General features: G+C 44.7%; 1 protein-coding gene across 1 annotated transcript; it reads right to left on the bottom strand.

Moving 5' to 3' along the window:
• Positions 1 to 355: 355 nt before the first annotated feature.
• DHX8 (DEAH-box helicase 8) lies at positions 356 to 18,353 on the bottom strand. Its single transcript, XM_054014059.1, has 23 exons — positions 18,203 to 18,353; positions 16,506 to 16,591; positions 15,831 to 15,903; positions 15,328 to 15,413; positions 14,201 to 14,310; positions 13,779 to 14,096; positions 13,255 to 13,399; positions 12,436 to 12,639; positions 11,518 to 11,605; positions 11,073 to 11,170; positions 10,329 to 10,476; positions 9,740 to 9,921; positions 9,140 to 9,334; positions 8,712 to 8,897; positions 7,915 to 8,125; positions 7,546 to 7,727; positions 6,607 to 6,747; positions 6,150 to 6,305; positions 5,239 to 5,376; positions 4,610 to 4,738; positions 2,947 to 3,143; positions 2,600 to 2,779; positions 356 to 2,012 (listed from the first exon to the last, which is right to left on the bottom strand). The coding sequence occupies exons 1-23, from the start codon at positions 18,312 to 18,314 to the stop codon at positions 1,793 to 1,795; spliced, it is 3,585 nt and encodes a 1,194-aa protein (XP_053870034.1). The 5' UTR covers positions 18,315 to 18,353; the 3' UTR covers positions 356 to 1,792.
• Between the last annotated feature and the right edge of the window lie 518 nt (positions 18,354 to 18,871).

Genomic DNA, 18,871 nt, shown 5'->3' with positions numbered 1-18,871 from the left:
CCAGTAAAGAGCACGACTGCTGACTTCCAAAAGAGAAAACAAAATTTTGTCTTTTCATTCCCCTACCAAAGAAGGGCCGAGCTGCCAAGCCAGCCAAGGGAACAGAAAATGCTGTTCCAAACAGGAAGAGAAATAAAAAGAATTTGGAATGAAGAGACCTTGTCTTGAAGCCCCCAAGCCCTACTGCTGTCTGACCTGAGCCCTCAGTGAATACATCCCAAATCTTCCACCGGCTTTTAAAAAATGTGGTTCAAACACAAAGTTTCAGCGGAATCAGGGTAACAGTTACAGCAGCACAAAGAGGTGTTACCAGGTTGGAAGCCATTCTGTTACCACCAAAGGACAAACCCCTATGCATATTTGATGCTGAAACAGTTTCCTGTTTCAGAAGTTTATTTTAATAATAATTTTCTTTGTGAAGGCTTCTGAGGAACTTAGGGCATTTGTACAACATATTAAAAACAATATTTACGCCATCCCTCTCACTGCCCTCTTTACAGACAGATGCAGATTTCAAATCTAGCCAATTTTCAGTGAGCAATCACTGTGTTGTCTTGTAGCTCACAGAGTCAGGTGCAAATCAAACCAGTCAGCTCTTCTGTGCACTTTTCAACAGTCACTTCGTAAATACACCAGCTTGCGAAAAGTTACAAAGTTTGGGTCTCTCTAGCTCTGGAGCCAGGTAGCTATTTCCAGCTTTGAAAAGGCAGGTCTGAGCACGGGCATTACCCCAACAGAAAGAAAATAAAGCAAGTTTATGTACAGCTTCAACATGACAACACACACACTGGCAAGTCATTCAGGAATTACATTTTCATAACAACTGTTCTACGCAGGTCTTTGCTGAAATCCACTTTTAGCCCTAAGAAAATATTGTATAAAATAGAGCAGTTGTGATGTCACCTAATGTTGTCAGAGGAAACAAAACACATGACACATTGTGTAGAAAATCTCTCTCTGGGACATCTGTAACCATTTAAGTTCACAGACTGAGCTGCGCTGCAGATTGGATGTGGTTAATTAACATGTGATATTCTAGTTTTCAGTGCACAGGAGATGCTGATGAAAGATAAGACCACCAGTCTGACCTGTGCCATTGTCCAAGTGTAACAGACACTCGGGTTGGGTTTCAGGGGATCTCTTCCACCTTATTCCAAATCACAGATACTAAATCTCTCTCCACAGCTGGCTACAGGAGTTTTTGATTTCAAGTAAGAGACAAATAGTTACAGCAAGTAAGAAAATGGAAAAGTTAAAGGAGGTTGAGCATAAGTGGTGAAGTCTGCCAAAGAAAACTGGTCACTGTTCAAGAGCAGAGACAGAAGTGTCAGCCGAAATCAATCCCTCTTCAGAGTGGCTAGAAACTCAGGCCATTCTAGCATCTGAAGATCCAGTCAGATGGGAGACGATCAAGTTGACAAACAACTGATTTTTAGATCCTTGCCTCATTTGTTGGTTTTGTTGATTAGTGCTCAGATTTCTAAGCCTTCAGATTTTCAAACGGTTGGAAGTAGGAGGAAGTGATACACCACACCTGAGTGAGCCTGGACATGAGAAATGACCTGCTAACTGTAGCAGTTGAAGGGCAGAGGACATGAATCAGTGATATTGTCCAGTTCTTTTGGCCCCCAATGAAGATATTTACAAAGTGAATAGGAAATAAACTAAAGCCTGAATTAGTCTGGATTTCAGCTGCAACTGGATTTGGGTTCAACTGCATGTGTCCCGAAAAGGGGATTTTAAAGCAGTGCAGAATCTCAGCCGCCAAAAGCAACCCAGGCCAGAGCCAGGCTCATCGCCTCCTGAATGCCCGAGAGATCCTCCAGGCATTAGGCTCCTCGTAGCGATTGTACAGGGGCTCAAGCCGCTGCTGCTTCTTCTGTTTGCTCAGTTTGGTTGGATCAGAGACTTTGAAGAAGGCTGGTGCAAATTCCACCAGCCAGCGCGGGTCAATGGTGGTCACTTCGCGCATATACTCCTTGGTGGTCAGCACCAGCTCATGATAGACTACCCTGCAGAGAGAGAAGGCAGCAATATTAATGCTTGCAGAAGGGGAAATTAATGGTTCTTAACAATGACAAGGTCTTTGGAGCTGAAGAGCTCATCTCATGTGAGGGGTGCTCGAGACCTGTCCCCCTTGGTCCAGTTCTCTAACTCTCCTTCCCCCTTCAACATCACCGCCAGGCTCACCAGACCCCAAAAGAGCCACCCCCAGCAGAAAGCCTCTCTCATCCACCTCCCACATTCTGCAGCGTGGAGCTGCTTGGTTTCATGTCAGGATTCCCCTCTCGCTGACTTATGCTGCTGCATTGAACGCCATATGTGGAGGAGAGGCACAACAGGACAGCTGGAGGCAGGACTCCAGCCAGCCTTGCTTTGCAGTAGTTGTAGCAACTCATATGTCCTGTACACGTCTGCTCAGGAGCTGAGAACAGATCACAGTCTGTATCTTTGCTCTCTATTCTTGTTCCATGCCCATCACTGAAGTATCAGAGCATTCACAGATTTTGATCTGTATTTTATGTATAGCCCATGCTGAGGACTTTCTAGCTGTAGAATTGAGAATTAAACTTAGAATTAAGAGTCCCTGTTTTCCTACCATTCTGGCTGCCTGTTGAAGAGGGCACTGGATGGGTGAATATAGACCACCTGCTGGTCAATGAGAGTGCGGTAGCCCTCCTGGGGGTCCTTCTTTGCTGCATTTCGGAAGAAACCGCTGCAGATGGCCTTCTGGACTCGCACCGTCGCCTTCCCACATGACACCACATCCAGCTTGTGTCTGCCAGAAGAGAGTCAAAAAGAAAGAATTTAGAGGGCCCCCATGTTTGGTGTTCAAGGCACAGACACCATAACACCCAAACAGCAAGCACCAATCAGCTGCTGCTAAAGGACGAGAATGCTAAAGAAAAGCAGAACCGGTTCCTGCCCTCTGGTGGATTTGCTCACCTGTCCATAATGCCCAGCATTTGTTTACGGATGTCCTGTGCCCTGCGCAAGGACCGGGCCTGGATAAAATTCTCATAGCACCAGGGATTCGAGAACTTATTATTCTTCCAGGAATTGTAGACAGCCAGCAGGGTGAGGTGGTCCCCTTCTGTCTGGTGGAACTTGGCTTTCTTCTGGTCAGCAAGTGCTTGTTTATCCTAACACACAAAACACATTTCCATCACGTGTGTTTTAGAGACAGTATCATGTACCCCTGGCAACGGGGCACTGGTCCTTCTTTAGGCCCACATACTGCATGTTCTTATGTGCTACTGAAATGGACAGCCCCGTGTTTAACCAGTGCAAGACTGTGATGCATACAGAGCATACTGGCTTTTTTGTAAAGGATTAAATACAAAGCACTGCAGATCAGACTCAGCCCTGCCAGGTCAATGGGAGGCCCCTCGCCCACACCAGGGCTGAACTGGACCCCTATGATTAAGGCATTACCATTATGACACAGAATGTTAAACTTGAAAAAGACTAGCACAGCTGCTACCTAAAAACACAAACCTGCTGCAGACTTCTCCTCTCCTCTCTCACAAGAGGGGAGGGCAACTGCAGAGAACCCGCAACACTGTGTCTTTCCTAAGGAACCCTTCTCTTTCCTCACCCCAACTATTCTTGAAATGATACTACAGGACACAGGCTCACTTACGCTGTCGGCTGGCACTGTGATGCATGCACAGAACTAGTCAGATTTTTGTTGCTTAGAAACCTGACCTTCAATGACCGAGTGTATGTCTACACTATGGAGACGATATGACAGAAGCGTGTCAGCATAGCTATGCTGGCACAGCCCCCCTACACAAACAGAGTTTTTCTGTAAGTTTTGGAAAACCATTTCCCTGAATGATATTAGCTACGTTGACAGAAGCTCTCTCTGTCAACACAGCTGCGTCTTCACTGGAGGTTTTGTTGGCATAACTACGTCAGTCGGGGGTGTGGTTTTTTCACACCCCTGACTCATGTAGCTATGCCAATATAACTTTTCAGTGTAGACCAGGCCTAAATCAATAGACTGCAGAGAGGTCCATGATTCTCAGTTTCATGGATGTAGCCTTGGGATATTGATCAAACACTGAGGTCACTGGAGTAGACGGCAATAGGATATTATAATGAAGAAATAACAGATCCAAAAGGAGTCTGATATGAAGCAGTCATGTCACCACCAGAGCCTGCAGCCCAGAGGTGCAGGACGAGGATCAGCACAGGAGGGGCTTATGATGTGTAACTTCATCCTGAAACCATTTCTGTTTCTCTGGGAGAGGAACGGGGTTCCTCCAGTCACCCTACAAGAATGGCTCCGAATTCCAAAGCAGGAGATGTCAGGTTCTAATGTTGTGTTTCATTTACTGTTGGGAAGCAAAGAAAAAAGCAAAACCTCCGACTTTCACTTCCCCAAGGGCAAAGTGGCAGCAAACATCCACAGCTTGGGGGCATGTAACAAAGAGGTGAATTAGCTGTGCAATATGTGATCCAATGAACCCTTTAATTACAATCTTGTCTGGGGGAGTACGCACATACCATTACACCAGATGCATTCAATAAACACCACCGGATTCCTCCTTCCCACCATGCAGCCAGGGCTGGGCACTACAGCACATAGGCCTGAATTCCTTACCTTTGGTCTGTAGAACACATTCTGTACAGACAGCATAGAGACTATAGTTAACATTTCTTCACTGCATCCCAAATGTACAGACATGATCAACATCTTACATAACATGGGCTCCAAGGGGAACTCTGCCATCTGCAGGAATAAAGGACAATGACATATATTTTCAGTGGTGCGGAAGCAAGGCTTCAAGAGGTCTCACAAGATCAGAAAATAGGCCAGACTTGTTTCACTTGGAGACTCTAACTAAACCTTAATGGGAGAGAAGACGATGCCATTGAGGGTTTCCCTACCATGGCACTGCCCACTACCTAGGGGAGCTTTACTCGGCACAGAGCAGATGACCTTTGCCATCTACATGATCAGAGCAGCCCAACACTTACAGGAGATTTTTAGACACTTGTAAAATGGAACTCACTTATTAGAGAAAATGATACTGCTCCATTGGGAAGCAGAAAATACTTTATTATTTACTTCTTGTCTGCAAAGGCCAATTGCTAGTGGGGAAGTGTGGCTTTGGACCCACTAACAACGCACAAGAGCACAGAGAGAAAGCACTGTCAGTGGACAGCTACACCCAGGCCAGCCTGAGAACACAATACAACCAGTGTTCAGAGGCACGATATTTAACCTACTCTGCGCCCAAGTCGAGTGAGCAGCCCCTCATCGTCCAGGGCTCCCAAGGTGTAGAGCTGTTCCATGGCGGTGATTAGCGTTTCCATCGGGGGAGCATCCATAAAATCAAAGGAGAGCAAGTCATTGATCCCCATAGCCTGAAATAGAGTGAAAATCTGAGGGTAAGAAACACCAGGAAAGAAACAGGAAACCAGGCTCCATAAGTAGAGACAACTCCAGGAGCAACAAAACATGAGCCAAAAGCCAAAACCCAAAACCAAGGTCTAAGTAGCATTGATGAGCTCTTGTGCCCAGGATTCATGCCTTATCTCCCATGTAACCACAAATCCCAGTGGGTACGTTATTCCATCCCTTGGGACAAAGACCAAAACAAGAAAAAGTTCTAGTAAAGGTACAATAGTGAACAATCCTGCACTAGCCCCAGGGAGATGCGTGTGGTGACCTAATAGTTCCGTGCCATCTCTAACATCTATAACTCTCACATGGGTATGGTCTTCTATAGATCCCCAGAGGATCTGGGGATATGTATATTTGAAGGACTCAACTACCACCACCACAAAAGAGAAGTCCCCGCCATGCTGGGAGATGATGGCCTGAGAAATGTACGCGTATTTTATAAAAGATTTTGTTTGTTTTTTATAGCAGGGCATGGAAATGTATGATTCCGCTAAGACTCCTGGGGCTTTGCATTTCTAGAACTTGCAATGAAATATGGCTTTCAGGGTGTGTGTAAGGAATGACTTTTGTGGGACTGATATCTGTAAAGCTAAGTCTGAGTCTAAGTTACAACCCCCTGGGAGAAAGAACTGGAGAGCGAGCTATAGTTCTGCCAATGGTACAGTGTTCCTTCCTATCCATTACAATCACATTGGCCTGTATTTCAGCAAAACAATGAGATACTGATTCCTACCTTAAGGGAGAGCACTGTGCTGGCCAAGTTTGTTCTCTGGATTTCAGGCACGTTGGTGGTTAGCATTTCATCTCGGTAAGCACGCTCCGTGTAGAGTCTGTAACACTTTCCTGGCCCTGTTCTTCCAGCTCTTCCTGCTCGCTGCTTCGCCTGCGCCTATAGGATTTCAGAGGGAATACTACATCTCAGAGGCAGGTAAGCATTATCCAGGACAATGATTCAATCAAGAGACCAAGTGAGAGAGGAATGAAGGGTTAGTTGTTTGCAGTTCTGTTAGCATTATTACAGGGGCTCCCAACACAATGCAGGGAGGGATATGATGCGCTAAGCATAGTCTGAGTGTGATGCAAGGCATTGTGTGTGGGAAAGTGGTATTTATTTCCCCACCTTGTTTCCATAAAATTTCCTCTAAGCCGCAGATTTATTACTGATACATTATCTAACATATGCTGTGTACCTGGGAAATTGGTGTAACCACCAGCTGATCAATTCCAGTCTTGGAGTTATACACTTTCTGCTTCACAAACCCAGGATCCACCACATAATAGATTCCATCAATAGTCAGGGAGGTCTCAGCAATGTTGGTAGCAATGACAACCTGTAAGCAAGAGTACAGTCTGATTCAGATACTATCTCTGCTTGCCAACCAGATAGAAACAGAACTAAGCTAAACTAGTGTTGCTCTGTTTATACAAACAATTCAATATGTTATAATCAGACTGTTGCTGACACAACTGCTATGATTTAAAATTACTGATTATTCTTCTGCCACCATGTGAAATCTGCTCACACCTTTCACCCTCAAAAATGGCCAGATTTTAAACCTGTTTTAAGCTTTAGGGCAGTATGTGATGTGAACACAGTGGAACTCATGGATAAAAACGAGGAAAAGGTTACCAATTTCTGCTCAAAGAATTTTACATGATCCGTAAAAAGTATTATTTTGCCTGGCTCTGCAACATAGCCCTTATGAGACAAGAAACCACCACAGAATGTGCTTCAAGAGAATTACTGCCATCCTCCGGGAGCTGCTTCTATGCAGACCTTTCAGAAACTCAGACTGGCAGAGGACAACAATGCTCTTGAAAGGTAACATCTCTAGAGAATCTTTCTGCTGCATCAATGTTATTTATAAAGCAATTCTGCACAAAAGGGTTTGGGTTAAAATAAAACAGAAGACTACTTAAATGCCAAAAAATGAATGGAGAATTGGCCAAGAAAAGTTCTCTGAGTTAAGCCACATAAGAGCTGATGTTTCAAAGCTACAGAGCACAGTCTATAATTACTCTCCTCCCCAACCCATGGCACATAAGATTCTGAATGGAATGAACAGTGTAACAAGTCCCACTATTAAGTGTTTCATCAGAGGGGGAAGCCACCCTTTGCCTGGGATTACCTTCCTGCTGCCTGGTGGGGCTGGGTCAAAGATCCTGGTTTGCATCTCGCTAGGTAAAGCTGAATACACCGGGAGGATAATTAACTCTGGCACATCGGGTCCCAGAGATTTCATTCTCTCATAGAGGATCTCACAAGCTGTATCAATCTCTTCCTGACCCGTCAGGAACACTAGGATGTCACCTACAAAAGGGAACGTGTCCACAGAATTAATCCTGCTCCACATAACTCCTGCCTAACCACTCCCTTAGCTTTCTTCTTCCCCTCTTCTCTTCCATGTAGAAAGATCTCCCCTTCAGATGTGCTCCTTATAAAGCCATATGACCCCATGACACAGGACCCTGCCACCGCCAAATTTTATCGCACTTACCTGGTGGCTCCGTCAAATGGATCTGCATCACTGTGATCAGACTGGCATCCAGATAATCGGTTTCTGGTTCTTTCGTGTACAGAATTTCCACAGGGTATGTTCTGCCGGGAATCGTGAAGATTGGAGCTTCATAGAAATACTGGGAGAATTTCACAGCATCTAATGTGGCCGAAGTTACAATGAGCTTCATATCCTGGCGTTTCTGCACTGTCTGTAGCAGAAGAGAACATTCCCATGTTAATAGTGACAAGGGCATCAAATAAGGGCTTCAACAAGCCCCTTCACCCAGTTACATTATTCCAGGTAACAAGGGGCTTCAATCACCTCAGGGGCTTTGGCAGATTCGCAGAATCATCTAAATGCAAAGGAGGATACACTGTCCTTCTCAGAGAGGCAAAAGCCCAGAATCTCATGCAATTTAAAGCTAAGGCCATATTTACAATACACTTCCCTTTTTTCCTAGTTAAGGGAACTCCCAGCACAGAGACCTTTTGGGAGAGGCAGACTGGGTTAAGTGAGACTATCTCCTTATTCTGAGACAGCTGCTTATTCACCCCCCAGAAGTGTTCTGAATTAAATGAGCTTCATCTGTTGCCAAAACTCCATTTCATTTACAGTCAGAGCTAAGACCAGGTGAGCCCCTCTTGTACAGGTACAGTCACCTTCAACCACAGCTCAGTTCTCACAACTGACCGTTTTAAGACATAAGGGTCCTAAAAGGCAGACATGCCTGCCTTCCTCCTGGGTTCCCTTCTGATATAATCTGTGGAGAGCCCAGGGGCCAAACGTAACATTACCTTTTTCAGAAGCCCAAAGAGCACATCAGTGTGAATGGTCCTCTCGTGGGCCTCATCCAGCATGATGATGGCGTACTGGGTCAGGTCCGGGTCAATCAGGCACTCCCTCAGTAACATACCATCCGTCATGTACTTGATGACGGTCTCAGGGCTGGTGCAGTCTTCAAATCGAATCGTGTACCCAACCTACGAAACACGAGATGGAAGCAGAACAATGGGTTTGAATGAGTAATGATGTCTCTGCCCCTTACACTAAACTAACTGAATTGATGGAACAAAATTGTTGGCAATGATAATCCCAGGTTGAGTTATTCTGCCAGCCCCTCAATTCAAACTTGCCATAGAGCATAGGTTAGTTATCCCAGTACTGATTTTCCCCTGCTTTTCATCGTGTTTATGCAGCTGCCGCCTCCAACACAGAACTTTACCTCCTGTCCCAAACAGCAACCAAACTCCTCAGACACTCTCTTGGCAACAGACATTGCAGCCACTCTGCGAGGCTGGGTGCATCCAATCTTTCCTCTCGATGTGTAACCTGCCTCAGCCAGGTACTGGGTGATCTGGGTCGTTTTCCCAGAGCCTGTCTCGCCGATAACAATCAGGATCTGATTGTCATGAACTGCCTGAAAGAGGACATGTTAGAAAGTGCTTGTTAGGATTTTTTTTTTAAATACAGTCAATCTAAGGCTAGATGTAGCCCCCGAGTGCCCTCACTCATGCTGGCTCAGACAAAGTGTTCTGGCCTACGTCTTGCTAACCAGCAAGCCAGTAAACTCTTTAACCACTCAGCTGACTCACCCTGCCATAAAGACTTGTGTCATTTGGGATCTTAGCTCCAATTTTGGCCCTACTGCTTTAAGAAGTACCTGCAGTTTTACAAAGATGTATAGAGAAAAATTATGATTTTAAAATACCATTTAATTCTAAAAACTCTCAAGTGGCTACTAACTTGTCAATAAACAGACCCAGTAACTTCCCTATTAACCCTTCCCACTCCAAGGAGCAGGCGGCTCCTGCATGGGTCTTACCTGAATCAGCTGCTCCTTTAGTCTGAAGATTGGGAGACTCTCCCTCTGCTCAATGATGGAAAGTTGGGTTTTTTTACCATAGGAAGCTTTGTTGCCACCGAATGCATGTTTCTTCCACTCTGGGATATCATTGGGCATCATCCCAATACCCCGCATGTTGGCAGCTATTTGTCTCCCATCCACTAAGGAAAAAAAAAAAAAAAAAAAGAAGTGAGAATTTAGTTATCGCATTTCAGTTCACATGGCACAAATGTAGTAATGAACTAGACCCAGTAAAAAGGCATTTTACAGATAACACTACGATCTGCCTGTTTAGAACTCAAGTGAGCTGTTCTGGCATATTGATTGTGATTTTGGGCCTACTACAATTTTTGCCATAATCCCATCTGTGAAACACTTGGTAATACACTCAGTCCACTCTCCCATCACACTTTGACTAAAAGACTAAACATAAAAGCTAGGCTCAAGATGAAAAAAGACTTAAGTGAAGTGGCCACATACATAGACACCAAGATATTCTCCTGGAATGGTTCAGCTCCCACAATGAATGGCACAATAGATACTTAAACAGAGACAAGTCAGAACCCACCGTCAGGAAGAGGATCCACCCAGTGTGTATTAAGTCCCATGGGGATAGAGTCCATCTCTGCTTCCCTTTGAGCTTGTTTGAGTTCTCGCCTTTCTTTGGCTAAAGCACTTTGCATCATTGCGGCCTGGGACAAGGAGCCATCAGGATTCTGAGGAACAAAAAATACAATTACAAGCACTGTCCAGTCCTGGAGACTTTACTACCCCTCTCCTCTGTACACCTTTATTACAGCCCAGCCCATCTGTCCTTGAGCTTGAAGGCAATCTCTTTCCCACAGCGACTTCAAAGGCTTTTAAAACTTTATTCTTTCACAAGTGCAGAAATATTTTTGATGGCTAGATTTCCAGGATGCCAGTGGCTGTGACTGTAAAATAGGAGACTCCTTTCATAGTCCAATCAAGGATGAGATTACTGGTAATGAGGTAGGAAGGATAGTTTCCTGGCTATCCCCACCTCATCAAAAACAAGAGGATGAGTGGGGCAGAAGAACACCACTTGGGTCTAACTCTTTTTCTGTGGAATGTAGGCTGCATGTTAACCTAGCATTTCTATTCCATGATCTCATCTCACTGTTACCAATGAAATGAAAACCCAACTATGTATAATAAAAGAAAAAGATCTCCAACCCAGCGCTCCTGATTTTCTGGGCTATGGATACCAAGATTCCACTCATTATTGCTAATTCCTGAGTATTTACATAAAACCAGCATACAAGTTTTCAATCATTAGTCTGAAATCTCTTACCTTCACTATTTTAATGGGACTCATATCCATGCTTTGCTTCGTATGCCCTCGCAGGAACGGTGGCTCTTCTTCAACCAGCTCAATCTCAAGGTCCTCATCTAAAACCCACAAATAATTCAGGTTTAACAAGGAGACAGATGCAGCTTTTTTCAACAAACTTCCGCGGCAGGAAAAGGAAGCTACATTGCTGAAGTGTTTTCTGTGCATCCTGTTTACTGTATAATTTACATATTCTACAAAGGTAAAAATGTCACAGGCAAGGAGAGAGCTCCTGGCCAAAAGCCACCAGCACTTCATTAACCAAAGGAAACCAGCACACCTGCCAGCTCCAGGTGTTTAGAGCTATTGCTAACTATGAAACTCCTTACACTTGCTTGCATAGATCACATACACAGAAACACAAGCAATCTATTATACCCACAGTGAAACTACCAGACAATATTACCTTCTTCGTCATCAACTTTGGGGAGGATTCCAGTCTCCTCATCAAAGTCAGGAAACTCTTCTTTGGAGAGCACGTTAGCAGCAATCATCTGGGAAGGGAATGGAGAGGGAAGGATTAGTTCCCACATGTGAACATCATTCAAGGGTAGACTGGCCCATTTAAGATTCTACAGCTCTCTGGGATGGAAGGAGGGTTCACTTTGCAAAGAGACAGGAAGTGTAAGTTCTCCTAGGACACTGTGGCGCTGGGATTGTCTGAGGGAACTAGTGTCTATTAGTGTGGTACAACAGAGTATAAATAGGAGAAATAGGATGAAATTAAGAAAGGGACATTTACAATGAATTATCAGATAATACATCCCAACAGGGTGATGTACTGGGTTGTAGACGTCTCCCAGAATAATTCAATTGCGACTTTAAAACTTCTCTGGACACAACATTAGTAGATGTGCTGCAAGGAACAACCCAGCATCAGCAGAGATGGATTAGTATGGCTTTTCAATCTCTGACACCTTGTCTTTCCTGGATTTTAGTGCTTGTGGAAGATGCTGGAATGACAAGTGACGCGTCTAACAAAGATGTTTCAGTTATTAACAGCACTAGCCAGATTTATGAATCAGCGATATAGGAGTGAAAGGCTCCACATTCCATTATGGATCCCTGGGACTGGCAGAGAGGGACACCTGTCTTATACTTAACTGGATCACACTATTAACCAAAGATTACTCAAAGCCTTATGAGGTCAGAGCTTGGGAAACCCAGATTTCAGAGAGCTTATAACAGTGAGGAGGATGTACCCAAGAAACCATGGTCTATTAAGAAAAATGGGAAGGTGGATGGTAGTCTGTGAAGCTCCCCTACAATCATACTGAATGACATCGCCCCAGACATCCCAGTATGAGATCGTAATGCTTTACACCTGTTTGATTTCCCATTTCTCTGGGTCTGAAATCCGGGTGAGACGCTTTCGTTCAAGGCTATCATCCTCCACTTCAGGGGCATTCACCAGGGAGAGGTGACTGGGTCTGTCTGGGTTCCTCATAGAGGTCTCTTCATTGGTCTCTCCAACCAGGTTTCGGCGTCGGTTTGGGTTCAAGTCTTCCCCAGTCTCTTGATCAACATCCTACATCAAATATGGTTGACAGATTTATTAATCACTGTCCCACCTTTTCCTTAGATACCTGGCCTGGACCTCCTTCCTCTACCAAGCATGTAAAGGCAAGGATCTCTCAGTTTCCCAGAGGGCCACAGCCAAACACAGCCCATATATGTGAAGACATTTCACTATTGTTTATTTTTCAAATTAACATCTCAGAAGTGATTAAGCAGTCTGTGGTCAGAAGCACATTGTGGCCTGTAATTTAAAATAAAATGCCTCTCTCTCATACAGTGAATGGAGGATGGGCACAAGTGACAGCTTGGGGTTTGGCTGGGCACCTGACTAAAGACTTCAAAGTTACCACTTTGTTTGGTTCAATGAGTGGTACAAACACTTTTGAATGCTTAGAATCTTTATATGCAAGGCATCTGAAAAGAACATGTGGAGAAAACAGGGAGTAGGAACCAATAGGTGGCATAAATACAGAACTATAACTTACCAGCTTTAAGTATTAAAATATGTATTTTGAAGGGATTCAAGTTGGTATTTCACATATTGCTGTAAACTAAAACTGTAAACACTCTCTCTCCACCATCATTTGATCTGTGTTCAACACACCTCTATAAAATTCTTCCATACCTTCATGCTCAGGCTGGTTTTGGACCCAGTAAAGGATAGCACTTTGACCTTTACTCTTTGACCTTTGCTCACAACATCAGCAACATTAGCAACACGTCCCTCTCTGCGAAGTTCAGAAATATGAACCAAGCCTTCCCAGCGTTTCCTGTGGGTCACACGTAGAGAGAAGAGCATGAGCTACTGTATATTACTCTGGGAAATAGCCCTTCACATATCATTTTAGCATTTAAATGTCTTTAAATGTTTTAGTGCTCAGAGGTTTTAGTGTGTTTATAAACTGTCCCTGGAAAGAGGAACATTCTTTACAGTCAGCTTTACTTTTTTGAAACAGAAAATTCACTGTGGTCATGAAATGCAGTATGTATCACTGGCATACTTGCCTGAGTCTAATAAGGCATCATACTTTTTTTTTTTTTTTTTAAGTCATATTAATATCAGAAACTGAAGCAAATGTTTATAATAGGCAAAGGAAGGGTGATGGTACAAGAAGTGGAAATGGCTCATTGTGAAGGTCAGATGGGTACCTTAGTCCTTCCAGCTGCACAAAGCACCCAAACTGCATTATACTTGTGACTTTGCCGTTGTAAATTTCTCCAATCGAAGGCTCTTCAGGTGGGGGCCGATCCACATGCTTGTCCCTCCATCTGTCATTACTCTTCTCTGCGTATTTCTCTCGATCCTTACGGTCCCTGCTGGGACTCAGACTCCTGCTCCTTGAGCGGTATCTGGATTTCCCCTTGTTCTTATCCCGAGTCCTAGAACGTGACCTGGAACGGGATCGGTGTCTCCGTTTCCTGTCCCTGTCTCTGCTGTGACTGCGACTCCTCCTCTTTTTTTTTGCCCTGGAAAACATTAACAATCTGTGTTCAACTTTCATACAAGAGCAGGTCATGCAGACAGAAAACTTACTGGCTAGCCCTGGCCCAGAGATGTACTGGAAACTTACCGGTGGTCAGTATTCCTTTGTTTTTCCTGCCCACCTGCACTAGGCATTAAAGCTTCAAGTTCTTTAAGAGCATCAACGGCCACTTTCACATCATCTTCATCCAGCATAGTCTGTAGACACAGATAATACCTCTGTAAGCAGGCTGATTAAAATCCTATCACCAGCACAGAGCATTAATCTGTGCAATGGGACATTCACCCTCATTTCTATTTCCAGAAAGAAAGGAAGTAGTAGAAAAGATCACAGAGAAAATGCAATGTAAAGAAGCAAAGATATGAGGATGATTAAACCAGGAGTCTCAAAGCCAAACCCTTCTCTGCCATATGGCTCTACCAGTTCTGCCTCGATGTAAGAATTTGGAGACTAACTTTTTAAAATTGTTACTGAAACCTTAATATGCATGTTACTAGTAGGCAACTTCGGTAGCCTAGATTTTAATCCTAAAGTCCTGACACAAATTAACTTCTCCATAAGTAGATGCTTACTACAGTTCCCAATCTGATTAAAGGTATATGCTAATAATTTATTTCATCCACCTCATCTTCAAACCTCTGCACAGTTCCATCTCTTCCTCTGCCTCCTCCATGCCTCTCACTTTCTCCACTCTTCTGGATCCTCTTTCCTATCTACCATCTTCAACTTTCCTGCACTTTGTACCTTCTGTCATGCAACCCCTTATACTAGGTGTATAGCGGTCTTTCAATCCTAGATGCCAAACATGCTCCTTCAAAACCACTCCTTAAACAAAGTGTCCTACAATGGTCTCAGTGTCACCATGCAGTTTTGCACCTGAAACATTATCTGCTTATTATGTTGTCTGAGTTAGACTGTGAATTTGTCAGGGTAGGATCCTTGTGTTGTTGGGTGTTCTGCAAAGCAATGTTTGCCCTGAGAGAGCTATATTAACAATAAACCCCTGCAACTAACCTCCAGCAATCCCAAACCAACTACTTACTTCCCACTCTATTCTGTGTTTTCATTTCTCATGCCCCATCACATTTTGTGCATTTGAAGCACAATATAGATGGTCATGTTAATGTAGCAACTGCAAACCAAGAGTGAGAAAACAGAAAACAAGCATCATGTTTCCATTCACTGATTGTTAATGTGTGAAACTGCATCCTTACCCTGATGGTGGGATTGTCTGGCCTGCAAAGGGCTGGGAACAGGTCCTTCAGCTTTTCCTTTTCTGTTTTGGGTTTGACAACTACCTCTGGTTTTAGAGTAAAAAAAGAAAAAAAATTAGAAGTGCACCTTTATCACATGGCTAGAATAGTTTTCTACCATCATTTCTGAAACTGAGTATTCATTTCAGCTCTGAATGTAAATTTTACTGCAGTTTTTAAAAGTTGAATTAAAAATAACTACGTTTCCCCTCACAAAGGAAATTCTGATTAAGTGAGATAGTGAAATATGCAATATTCTGAATTCGGCACTGAATAAAGCTCTCTTCGAGTAGCCCAAAAGCTTTGCACCAGCAACTCACGTAATACAGAGAACTCCACTGGAATGATAGTATACAAGATATAAGAATAGCGATTTCTTCTGTCATACCCACAACGTCCAACAGACGCTGAAAGGGTTCGGACTGTTTTCTACTGAGCTGTTGGAGCAGTGAGACTGTACTTACCTTTGCCTGTAGATGGCTTTGCTGGAGGCCGCATTGTCTGTATGAGACGTAACAAATTACTAACGAGGGAATCCTGAAAAATTCGATAAAGCACAGAAGATTTTTTTAAGTGATTGCAATATTTTTGCACATTAGCACAAGGGAGGGTTTGGTGGAAGGGAACAAAAAGCTCAATCCCAACTTCTAAAGATGTAGAAGTATAGGGCCATAGTCACAAGAAATCATACGTACACCAGAGAAGTTCAGTTGCTTGGTGTAGAGAACCAAGACAAAAAGTGACTTGGCTTTACAATGTTATGAAAATTCCATTTAAGTGACTCTCCACACCAGTCACTGGCTCTAACTAGGACAATCATTTTGACCTGTTTCTAAGGTACTTATCTATCTGGTGTGTGAGGACCATAAAAAGTTTGTTTTCATGACAAGTTGTTTTTCTTGCACTACACATGCATAGTAATAAGACATCAAAGAGCCCAGATGAGTCTTCAAAATTGCATAGCGCTTCAGGGACTGCATCAAGCAAAGTTAAATAAAGCTTAATTAGACAGAAGTGTTTGGAAGCCAGCATACATGAACTATTAAGTGAAAATAATTGCACATTAATAAACACAAATACTTAATCCTTGCCACTCTCTTTTAAATAAAAGATGATCTCGGTGTTCAAATCTCACTTACTGTGAACTCGGCGCCATTCTTTGTAAGGGCAGTCTTGAATGTGTCAAATGTGGTGTTTTTCTCAGCGAGATTTATCACAAACTCAGCTGCAAAGAAAAGGTGATCAAGAGTGAAACAAAAAAATAATCTGAAGTCAAATCAAGTGCATTTCACTCTGAGGAAAGGGGCTGGCTCATCTAGCCACAGAACATGGAATGCATGGTCTGCAGCAGTGCAAGTTCCTCTCTCTACACTGCCTTAAGTCCATTTTCAGGAACCCAGACCTGAAGGGATTGTGTCTCAGGATGAGATGAGAGCTCATTTTCTAACTCACACGGTCAACTCTTTGGGGGCGGCGACTGTCTTTTTGTCTATTTGTTCAGCGCCTAGCACAACAACTGGAGCTCAAAGATACTACCACAATACAAACGATCAATAATGGAAGTGTCAGGGCAATGAGGCTGAAGCTGGTTTCTTGTTCCCAATTCCTTATTTGATTATAGAATTAATAAATATTTACATAATTACACATTTACTTTTTTACCACAGTCACTCCTGTTAGTCTGATGAAATTTCTAAAAACATAAATCTTACATTGAGATTCTTGAAAACAAACCCCATTGCCTCCTCTGTCCCCATATCTACTCTAGCGGCACCATCATAGGACCCAACCACACCAGCGACACCATCAGGGGCTCATTCACCTGCACATCTACTAATGATATATACCATCATGTGCCAGCAATGCCCCTCTGGACAGTCTCTACGTAAAAGGATAAATGGACACAAATCAGACATCAGGAATGGTAACATACAAAAGCCAGTAGGAGAACACTTCAATCTCCCTGGACATTCAATAACAGATTTAAATGTAGCCATTCTTCAACAACAAAAAACCTTCAGAAACAGACTTCAAAGAAAAACTGCAGAGTTACAATTCATTTGCAAACCTAACACCATCAATTTGGGCTTGAATAGGGACAGGGAGTGGCTGGCTCACTACAAAAATAATTTCCCCTCATCAATTATTGGGAGTGGACCACATCCACCCTGACTGAATTGGCCTTCAACACTGGTTCTCCACTTGTAAGGTAACTCCCTTCTCTTCATGTGCCAATATATATTTATGTCTGTATCTGTAATTTTCACTCCAGGCATCTGAAGAAGTGGGTTGCCCAAATATAACTCTAACTCTCCTTATAGTTAGTATGGCAACACCCATTTTTTTCATGTCCTCTGTGTATACAGATCTTCCTACTGTATTTTCCACTGCATGCAGCCAATGAAGTGGGTTTTAGCCCATGAAAGCTTGTGCTCAAATAAATCTGTTAGTCGCTAAGATGCCACAAGGACTCCTGTTCTTTTTGCCAAATAAACCTGTTAGTCTGTAAGGTGCCCCCGGACTCCTCGTTGTGTTTGTGGACACAGACTAACACGGCGACCCCCCCGCCCCCCCCCCCGTACTTGAAAATAATGTTGGCCTCTGAATAAGGAGCTGAGATCCAGGATCCAACTTCAGCCTCGTGTCACGGCAACGTCCAGCCTCGCATCGCCACAGCGACCCCCTCCCTCCTCCAGAGGGATCCCGGCTCCTGCCCCCCGATCTGCTCCGGCCCCCTCTCCCGGGGGTCACCAACTCCCCCAGGGGCTGCCCCCGCCCGGCCCCTCGCTCCCCGCCCGGCCCGGCCCGGCCCCTCGCTCCCCGCCCGGCCCCTCACCCAGGTCCTTGTCGTTGATGCCCAGGTGATTGTCCAGCTCGGTGCAAACCTTGGACACCAGGGACAGGTACTCGAGCTTCGCGAGCTCGTCAGCGCCCGCCGGGTCCCCCATAGCCCCCGACTCCCAAAGCGCAATCCACTTCCGGGGCCGGGCCGCGGCGGGGCTACGTCACAGGGGTCACGCAAGGCGCTGGCCATAGAGACGGCGGCGCTGGCTAGAGCGGCTCAGGCTGGGGCCTGGGAGGGAGGCCGCGCCTCCGACTCTATGGTCTAGGGCTACTGGCGGGCGGGGCGGCCCCTTCCTTCCCGCTCTCCTGGAGGCCTGGGGTGGGGAGAGCAGCAATGCCCGGCCCAGTGCCGCCTCGCTGCCCCGGTGTCAGTGAAAAGAATCGTCCCCTCAGGAGCATATCCTGAGGAGATTCCCCCCTAGCCCCCATCCATGAGGCGATTCCCCGCTCACTGGGGAGGGGGCAGATTCCCCCCCCCCATCCATGAGGAGATTCCCCCCCCCATCCATGAGGAGATTCCCCGCTCACTGGGGAGGGGGCAGATTTCCCCCCCCCCATCCATGAGGAGATTCCCCCCCCCCATCCATGAGGAGATTTCCTCCCCCCCTTTCACCGCATTGTATCCCCCTGGTACATTCGGGCTTGTACCTCAGGAATGAGC

This window comes from Malaclemys terrapin, chromosome 25 (assembly GCF_027887155.1).
Source record: "Malaclemys terrapin pileata isolate rMalTer1 chromosome 25, rMalTer1.hap1, whole genome shotgun sequence".
Lineage (NCBI taxonomy): Eukaryota > Metazoa > Chordata > Testudines > Emydidae > Malaclemys > Malaclemys terrapin.
This window is presented reverse-complemented; position numbering and strand designations above follow the sequence as displayed.

Coding starts and splice junctions, on each gene's coding strand:
- DHX8 (XM_054014059.1), bottom strand. CDS start 18,314: ATGGGGGACCCGGCGGGCGCTGACGAGCTCGCGAAGCTCGAGTACCTG. Junction 13,400..13,778: donor GTGCAGCTGGAAGGACTAAG/GTACCCATCTGA, acceptor TGTGACCCACAG/GAAACGCTGGGAAGGCTTGG. Junction 7,728..7,914: donor CCATTTGACGGAGCCACCAG/GTAAGTGCGATA, acceptor TCCCTTTTGTAG/GTGACATCCTAGTGTTCCTG.